Here is a 9,534-nt window from a genome sequence, read left to right on the forward strand (position 1 = left end):
TTTTTTTGGAGAGGTTTTTGCTATAGGGCACGTGCGTTCACCAGACAGACAGAGAGAGACATAGAGACAGAAAGCGAGAAATCACCCCCCAAGGGGGATGGTCACGGCGCAATCCCTTCTCCTCCATTCTCCTCTCGGGATCTTGGGCACGTATGCACACACGCCCGGCGTGAGTTTTAAGCCAGCGGGTCCGGGACATGAACTGTGGTCGACTACGTGGGAGTCCAGTGACATAGCCATGACGCTAACTTCTGGTTCCCCAAAGTGAACATTTCAATATGTGAACATTTCTCTCCAATCTAGTTGATTAAAATATCTTCAACAGATAACCCCACTACTTCCCTCTCCCATCAATGCTTTGTCTCCATATCTCTCCTCCAAATGTCCTTGCCCAGGCCCCACTTCTCCACACACACCACATCTGGCATTCACACCCATCTCTTATGGTTTTATTCAGCACTTTGATATACAGAGCCCACTACATTCTGGCCTCCAAAGTTTCCAATCAGAAATATGTGGTTTATCTTACTAAGAATCCCATGTGTGATGAGTGGCTTCTCTTGTGCTGCTCTTCAAGTCCTCTTCTTGTCTTTGGCTCTCTACAGTCTGACCACAATGTGTCTCAGCATAGGGTGCCTTGAGTCCATCAAGCTTCTTGGATACTTATGTCCACATCATCAGTCAAATTTGGGAAGTTGTTGGCTGTTATTTCTTCAAACATTCTCTCTGCCCTTTTACTCTTACTTTTGCTTTCAAGACTTTCACTGTGCACATGTTGGTCAATTTGATCACGTCCAACTGGTCCCTTAGCCTTTGATTAATTCTCTGTCTTTTTTTCTTTATGTTGCTTCAGGCCTGATAATTTTCATTATTCTAATTTTCAGGTTCACTGACTCTCTCCTCTGCCTGTGAGTTTCTCTTGTGAATGTTTTATTTCAGAAATTGCATTTTCAACTCAGAATTGCCTTTTTATTTCTTTTGAGGTTTTTCCATCTCTTTGTTAATATTTCCATTTCCTTTGTTAATATTTTCCTGACTTTATCCATGTACTTTTTTAGGTCTCTGAGTAACTTTAAGGTAGTTGCTTAAACATCCTTACTGGTCTAGTAGATCTGCTGTTAGGTATTTTCAGCAGTAGTTTCTTCAGACTCCGGAAGTATGGGCCATACTTTTCTGTTTCTTTATGTGACTTGGGACTTCTGTTGTTCTTGAAACTAGACATGATAATGTGGTAACTCTGAAAATCTAATTTTCTTTATCCTCAGATTTTCCCGTTGTTTATCATTGTTTCTGCAGGTTACTGTTGTATCACCGTAGACAGTGTTTAGCAGAGAATATGTCAAGATGTAAAGTGAGGTATCCTGAGATCACTTCTGAGCCTGGAATGGGAAAGTAGGGTTCATTCTAATTTCCCACACATATGTAGCTTTTGTTGAATATACTTGTGTTTTAATGCATGGGTTTTCAGAAATTGAAAATGGAGGAGGCTAAATGTGCTAGCACTTTAAATCCCATGGAAGCTACTTGGTGAGGGAGAGGGGCTTGCAATGATGAAAGAAAGTGTGACAACAATGGCAACTTGCTTTTTTCTTGGCATCTCTGAGATCAAAGTAGTAATCTCTGGCAGAGCACAGATCCCAGTGTGTGGGCGGATCCTTATGGCCCACCCTGGCATCAGCTAGCTGCATGCAGATTGCTCCAGGGCCACCACACAACTGCCTGCCATGGGCAGGGGCAGGAGGGGTACTGGGAAGCTGCTGCTGCAATAAGCTCAAATAGCCACAATTGATTTCCCAAAATTGGCCTGGAAGTTGCAAGCCATCCTTAGGTTTAAGATTTATGGAATAGATCAATTTGACAGATTCTCTGAATAGCTAAGTGAGAAGACTGACTCTGGCTTCAACTGCCATGTTCACGTAAGTCTTCTAAAATTGCTCAGAGAGTAAGGGTGCAGCTGGGATAGAAATGCAGGCAGCTGCATACAGAGTCCAGTAGCTCCCAGGGCCCTGATTCTCTGTGGGGAGAAGGGAGATGGGGTGCGGGTTTGGAGGCTGCTGCTCGCTCAGGGAGGCCTGTCAAGCTCTGCTCTGTCCTGCAGGAATGGACCTGAATGGCGCTTCAACAGAACGAGGTTGAACCCAGATGTTCTGTCGCCCAAGGCCGTCCAGAAGTACATCCCCATGGTGGATACGGTGGCAAGGGACTTCTCAGAGGCCCTGAAGAAGAAGGTACTTCAGAATGCCCGGGGAAGCCTGACCCAGGACGTCCAGCCCAGCATCTTCAACTACATCATAGAAGGTGTGGGTCAGGTGGGAGGCTGGGGCCTCTGTGACTCTGCACAGGCAGGGAAGGGGCCAGGGAGGGCTGGCGAGAGGCAGCTGGAGGCCAGGCCTGTCCTCACTCAGCAGTGCATCCTCCCACAGCCAGCAACCTAACGCTCTTTGGAGAGCGGCTGGGCCTCTTTGACTCTAACCCGAGCTCGGACAGCCTGAACTTCATCCGTGCCATGGACGCCATGTTCAGGTCCACAGTGCAGCTCATGTTCATGCCCAGGAGTCTGTCACGCTGGACAAGCACCAAGGTGTGGAAGGAGCACTTTGAGGCCTGGGACTACATCTTCCACTATGGTGAGTGCCAGGGACCCGGTGGTCACCCACTTTGTGTAGGAATTCAGGCCATTCCTACATGAAAGGGCTCTGGCGTCCTCGTGGTGCAGCCTGGGAGAGCCGGCAGTGGGGCAGGGCTGGCTGGTCCTGAGATCTGGGCGTAGTAGTGAGAAGACATCATGGTTTGCGGGTGAGGTGCATAGGCAGGTAGCAGAGAGCTTCCCAGCTCTAAGGCCTGAGGGCCATTCTTCTTCCTGCTGCAGCTGGAAAGTGTATTCAGAAAATCTATCAGGAATTGGCTCTTGACTCCCCTCGCCGGTACAGTGGCATCGTGGCGGAGCTGCTGCTGCATGCAGACTTGTCACTGGAGGCCATCAAGGCCAACTCTATTGAACTCACAGCAGGGAGCGTGGACACGGTAAGATGGTGGCAAGAGCCCTTAGAGAGTGAAGCCCACCCTGACTCACAAACAGTGATGAAAGCCACCCGTAAACTTAATCTCCACTCTATGTCTTATTGATTCCTAATGTGCTCAGCTGAAGGATGATTTTGGAAGGCTTCCCAGAAGAGGGAGCCTTTCACCTGAATAGGGAAGAACAGCACAGAGACTAGACAGCCCATGAAAATGAAGGCAGAGGGGCAGCAGCCCAGAGCCTGGGAAAGCAGCCAGGCTAGGGACGGGCCTGGGGGAGGGGCAGGCTGATGGGCAGGGAGGGTCAGGGCTCCTATCAAGAAGGGCCTCCTGCACTGGGCCTCTATGCCGAGGCTAGGGGAGGCCCATGAGCAGAGCACGGAGGTCTGCTGTGTTCCTGCAGGACCTGTAGTGCCACAGGCAGAGCGAAGACTGAACCTCCTGGTCCAGGAGGGGAGGGAGACATTTCTGTAGCTCAGGAGCCTCCAGGCAGTGGGCCATGGTGAGGGCATTGAGCAGATAGTGGGGCACCCGTATCTCAGCTGGGGCAGGTGATACTAGCACTGTACGGCAATGACCCAGCAGGAGGAAGTGACCGGGTCTTCAGTGTCCAGCTTGGGTTAGGACCAGAGGCCTGGGTGTGGGGCCTGTGGATACCCAGGAGAGAAAATCCACTGGGAGCACATGGACATGGGTTCCAGATCCTGCCCAGTGATAGTGAGGGTCTGTCTGTCTTGGGGCCCACAGGACGATAAGAGAACCTATGAGTCCCATCCTCATGAAGAGACTTGAGGAGTCCTGGGCCTTGGTTGGGATTTGGGTCACCATTGTACTGGGGACTCAGGAAAGCAGACATCTGGACATCTGACCTTGAGGTCAGGGGTCCCAGGACTCCCCTACTCAGGGTGGGCACATCCCTGTAGGTCTATGAAGACAAATAGGGGAGGAGGGAGAGTCCCCTGTGAGGGGTCCCCTGGCAGCCAAGACGCATGGCCTGTGCCCAGATCTGACCTTGCGCCCTGGCTCCAGCAGACGTCCTTCTCCCTGTTGATGGCACTCTTTGAATTGGCGAGGAACCCCGATGTGCAGCAGGCCCTGCGGGAGGAGAGCCTGGCAGCTGCAGCCAAGATCTCTGAGAGTCCTGGGAAGGCGACCACGGAGCTTCCCCTTCTGCGGGCAGCCCTCAAGGAGACCTTGAGGTAGGTGCTGGCTCAGCCCTGCCCAGCTGCCCTGGCCCTCTGCTCACTGGGGGCTTGCACGTGGAACAGGGGGGACAAGCAGGCTTGCCTGAACCCACTCCCCTGCACCTCCTCTTCCTGTCTCCGGTGGAGCGGGATCTTCTTCCCTGGCACCCTATGCAATGGCCAGGGTGCTACCTCTCAGGTAGTCCTGGGGCTGCTCAAGGTTGGGAGGTTTGAACTAGCTGAGCAGGCACCAGGGAGTTCTTCTTCAAGACCCGGGCTTCCCGCTGTGGACCAGAAGCCCTGGTGGGGGCCTGGGTAGGACAGGTACCGGGCATGGGTCGGGTCTCATAGTGAGGCCCTTCCCCGGTGCTTATCTCCAGGCTATACCCGGTGGGTCCATTTGTGGAGAGAATGTTGAGCTCAGACCTGGTTCTGCAGAACTACCACGTCCCCGCTGGGGTGAGTGTCCCCCACTGCCCCTCTGTAGACCCTCCTGACACTTCCACAAGGGGCAGCTAACTCCTCCCTGCACCTGTCTGCAGACACTGGTCCAGGTGTCCCTCTACTCGCTGGGCCGGAACGCCGCCCTGTTCCCGAGGCCGGAGCACTACGACCCCCAGCGCTGGCTGCACCCCAGGGACCCCAGCAGGAGCTTCCACCACCTGGCCTTTGGGTTTGGCATGCGCCAGTGCCTGGGGCGGCGCCTGGCAGAGGCTGAGATGCTGCTGCTGCTGCACCACGTGAGCAGGCCTTGGCGGGGTTTGGCGAGATCTGGGCGGGCAAGGGCGGAGTCTGTGCAGTGGGGCGGGGTTTTGGAGAGAGGCCTGGCCTGTGTAGATTGGGCCCCAGAGAGGATCTGCCTAGCAGAGTGGCGAGCGGAGGCGTGTGGCCTGTACAGGATGGGTGGCGAGCGGAGTCGTGTGGCCTGTACAGGATGGAGCTGGGTCTGTGCAGGCCCAGGTTGGCAGTGTGGAGGAGCTCAAATATCCCTGACTGGATCTGGTTCGGATCTGTGGCATTTCCTGTCCCGCTGGACGGTTCTACCCTAGGAGGCTGGGAGGAGGCTGGATCAGAACCCTGTTTTGCTGAGCAGGCCACAGGGACTCCTGGCTCTGTCCTAGGTGCTGAAAGCCTTCCAGGTGGAGACCCTGTCTCAGGCGGATGTAAAACTGGTGTACCAATTCATCTTGAGACCCAGCAGCCTCCCCCTCCTGACTTTCCGGGCTGTCAATAGTCAGGCCTCCGATTGGAATTCCAGCTAAGTCACCAGCCTCTGTCCACTGTGACTCCAGGATTCCCCTCATCTTCCCAAGGGTCCTCCTTCTTGGGCCCACGTCTGTCCAGCCAGCCCCCTGCACAAATGGAATAGCTGAGGCCCTGCGGATTTGGGTTGGGCCTGGCTGCGCTAAAGGCCAAGGTAGAGCTGGGCATGATCTTGGGGTCAGGATCTGGCCTTTTCCCCAGCAAGAATCCACTCCTTCTCCAACAAGGTGTGTCTTTTGAGGGTCTTAACCTCACTTCTGCCCAGTAGCTCCAGGCTCCTCACAGGGCCTTGTTAGAGCCCTGCAGTCCTGCCTTTTGGCTTCCTGTCCATCTCCCATCCCTCTGTGCCCTCTGCCTTCTCACTCTACAAAGCCTTTGTGTTGTGTGTGATTCATTAAAGAGTGTTCCGTCACTGAGAATCCAGGCCATGTTTCTTACTTGCTCCTGATGTCCCAGGGAGTACCAGTGCATGAGCTCTCTGCAACTTACCATCTTGCAATAGGATCTTTTGGGCTCGAAGGCAGAGGCCCTTGTGATCAGTGGTCCTGATACCCCATGTGACTTTCCAAGGAAAGACACTGAGTCTCCACAGAACTGTGACCCCACATGTCCTTGGCCTCATCTTCTTGGAACAGGCAGGTTTCATCTTTCATCCAGGAGGCACTCAGTGCCATGCCCCCTGTGCTGTGCTGTCTGGGTCATGTCTTGAGGATTCCAAGAAGAGGTAGGGATTTGCAAGAGTGAACCTCTTGGATGTGCTTGAGAAATGTGTCAAGGCAGCATCATTGGCATGATTGGGCCCTCAAAGACACAGATGGCTTTGTACACACTTGCTCTGGCCCACACAGAACACCTGTTATAGGCCAGGTGCAAAGGGGACATGTTTCCATCCCTCATGGCCTCCCAACCTGCATAAAACACAGAAACCTCATCTTGGGATGCTCTTCTTTCATGAGTTCAGTGTTTGGAGTACAACACCAGGTCAAAAGCTCTCCTGGAGAGACTATGTCCATAAGGATTCACAGTGGCCTGAAGGTCACAGCAGGCAGGTCTTGGTGGGTGACAAAAAGTAGAGATTTTTATTCCTTCTCTTAAAATTTGTAGTATTTTCTGGAGGGTGTGTGTGCAAGAGAAAGAGAGAGAGAGGAGAGAGAGAGAGAGAGAGAGAGAGAGAGAGAGAGAGAGAGAGAGAACTCACAGATAGATGTGGTCATGTCACAATCCCTTCCCTCCTTTTCTTCATTCTGTCTGGATATTAGGCATGCACTACAAGTGCATGGCATGTTCATCAAGCCTCAGGGGATGTGATTTGAACCATTGTCTACCATGTGGGATCCAGGTCCCTATACACAGATCTTAACCAGGGTGCTACAAAGTCAGACCAATGAAGACATATTAATCAGAGATTTGAGAAGCAGACTGTGAGTGAGCCCTAGTATCCCTGAAAAGCTTCTCTGTTGGGAACTGTAGTCATTCATTTGGGAAAGTTGAACGCAGTGGGAATAATTTTATTCAGAAGCTGCAGAGGTCAAGAAGCAGCACCCTGGGACCAGCAGTTAGCGTAATGGCTATGTCACTGGACTCCCACATAGTTGACCGCGGTTTGTGTCCCGGACCCGGTGGCTTAAAGCTCACATCGGGCACATGTGCATGTGTGCCCAAGATCCCCAGAGGAGAATGGAGGAGAAGGGATTGTGGCATGGCCACCCTCCCAGGGGGTGATTTCTCGCTTTCTGTCTCTGTCTCTGTCTGTCTGGAGAGGCGCATGCACCCTTTAGCAAAAACTTCTAAAAAAAAAAAAAAGAAGAAGAAGCAGCAGCACCCAATTGTCAAAGTTGAGGTGGGTGTTGTTACCATGATGGACAACAGGGGCAAAGCACACCACAATAGTTTGACTCAATGGTCTTCCCATAGTGTGATAGTTAAGTGCTGTGCTTTGGGAACCAGATCCCATATGGCTACAGTTCAATTTCTGGCCTCAGCAGATTAAAAATGATGATTGCAGGACCAGAAGTTGGTGTAATGGATATGTCACTGGACTCCCATGTAGTCATTTCAAATTTGAGTCCTGGACCCGGCAGCTTAAACTCATGCCAGGCGCATGTGCGTGCATGCCCCAGATCCTGAGAGGAGAATGGAGGAGAAGTGGCCATCCCCTCTGGGGTGTGATTTCTTGCTTTCTGTCTCTCTGTCTGTCTCTGTCTTTCTGGTGAGCACACACACCCTATAGCAAAAATATAAAAAAAAAAATAAAAAAATGAAAACAAACAAAAAAACTCTCCAAAAAAAAATAAAGAAAAGAAAAAAGAAAATAATGCTTGGTGTATATGCATGTGTACCCCCAGATATTGGTAAGTTGGAAAAATATGGGGGGAAGGATTACTGCATGGTTATATCTCATTGGAAGGTGCTTTCTTACTTCTCTTCCTCTTTGTCCCTCTGCTTGTCTAATAAGCACTTGTACCATCTGTCATTAAAATAAACCATTTTTTTTTAGAGATTTTTTTGCTATAGGGTGTGTGCATTCACCCGAGAGACAGTCAGAAAGTGAGAAATCACACACCCCAATGGAGGTGGCCACTCTGCAACCCCTTCTCCTCCATTTTCCTCTTGGGATTTTGGACACGCACCCACATGCATCCAGCATGAGTTTTAAGTTGCTGGGTCCAGGACTTGAGCTGTGGCCAACTATATGGGAGTCCAGCAACGCAACCATTATGCCATCTGCTGGTCCTAAAAGAAAATTTTTAAAAAATAATAGTCTGAATTCAGTTACTCTATGACATTGACCAGTGAATCATGGTGTCCTGGTAGTAAAGTGGATAGGAAGCCTACTATATGTTTACTGGATCTCTATTGTATAATCAGAAAACGTCCAGGTGAAGTGAACAAAAGTTTAGTTCTCATAGTAAAAACAGAAGATCACTGCCTCTCAGTGAATTCCCAAACTTGAGTCAATTTACAGACCCAGGGATTCTTAAAGAGAGGGGAAGCCTCTTCAGAAAGGATGCTGGTATACTACATAATATTTATACTGCTGTACTCCCTCTTACCTAACCCTAGAGGTATGAATGAGCTTTTACTAGGGTAACTGCATTGGAAAAAGAAAAATGATCAGGCCTTTTGGGGACTACTAGACACTGAATGAATAGTGAGCCTAGGAGACCTGAATTGTCACTGTGGCCTTTTAGCTAGAGAAGGGGCTTATGAAAGTCAGGAGATTAAAGGAGTTTTAACCCATGTACAATCACAGTGGTTCTACTTGGTCCTCAAAGCCACCATAGGACCATTTCCCATTTCAGAATGCAAAATCAAACTATAATTAGTGATTGGCCGAATCTCCACATTGGTTCCCTAACCTGTGCAGTGAGGACTACTGTGGGGGGCAAGGACAGATGGAAGCCATTAGAGCTGCTTCTATGTAGAAAAATAGCAACTCCCGTAAGGAAAACTATGAGAAGCTAAAAAAGAAATTGAAAATGACATGAAAAAGTGGAAGGACGTCCCATGTTCCTGGTTTGGAAGAATTAATATAATCAAAGTGGCAATTCTTCCCAAAGTAATCTACATGTTTAATGCAATGCCAATCAAAGTACCAGACACATTCTTCACAGATCTAGAAAAGACAATCATAAAATTAATCTGGAATAATTAAACACCCCATATTGCCAAAATAATTCTACACAAGAAGAGTGGAATGGGTGGTATCTCACTCCCTGGCCCAAAAATATACTACAAAGCTGTGGTAATCAAAACAGCATGGTACTGACACAGAAACAGATACATGGGTGAATGGAACAGAATAGAGTCCCCAGAAATAAATTCCCAAACATACAGTCAACTGATTTTTGATAAGGGGTACCAGTCAATCCAGTGAGAAAAGGAAAACCTCTTCAGAAAATGGTGCTGGAAAAATTGGATTTCCACCTACAGAAAGATGAATCTGAACCCCTACCTCTCACCTTTGACAAAAATCAAGTCAAAGTGGATCAAGGATCTAAATCTAAGGCCTCAAACTATAAAATTGCTCCTGGAAAACACTGGGGAAACTCTAGGAGACATTGGGGTA

The 9,534-nt window shown here is 49.8% G+C and overlaps 1 protein-coding gene across 2 annotated transcripts in view; it reads left to right on the forward strand.

Annotated features, from left to right (window-relative positions):
- Positions 1-5,826, forward strand: part of LOC102471986 (cytochrome P450 11B2, mitochondrial) — a 10,009-nt gene extending 4,183 nt beyond the window's left edge. For both annotated transcript variants that reach the window (XM_006152090.2, XM_027773302.1), the window contains 7 exons: positions 2,099-2,298; positions 2,424-2,627; positions 2,870-3,024; positions 4,051-4,217; positions 4,583-4,661; positions 4,745-4,942; positions 5,324-5,826. In XM_006152090.2, coding sequence (XP_006152152.1) covers positions 2,099-2,298; positions 2,424-2,627; positions 2,870-3,024; positions 4,051-4,217; positions 4,583-4,661; positions 4,745-4,942; positions 5,324-5,464 — 1,144 coding nt within the window. In that variant the 3' untranslated portion in view covers positions 5,465-5,826. The remainder of the gene's footprint in view (positions 1-2,098; positions 2,299-2,423; positions 2,628-2,869; positions 3,025-4,050; positions 4,218-4,582; positions 4,662-4,744; positions 4,943-5,323) is intronic.
- The last annotated feature ends 3,708 nt before the right edge of the window (positions 5,827-9,534 follow it).

Source organism: Tupaia chinensis, unplaced genomic scaffold, assembly GCF_000334495.1.
Source record: "Tupaia chinensis unplaced genomic scaffold, TupChi_1.0 Scaffold000335_1, whole genome shotgun sequence".
NCBI classification, from domain to species: Eukaryota; Metazoa; Chordata; class Mammalia; order Scandentia; family Tupaiidae; genus Tupaia; species Tupaia belangeri.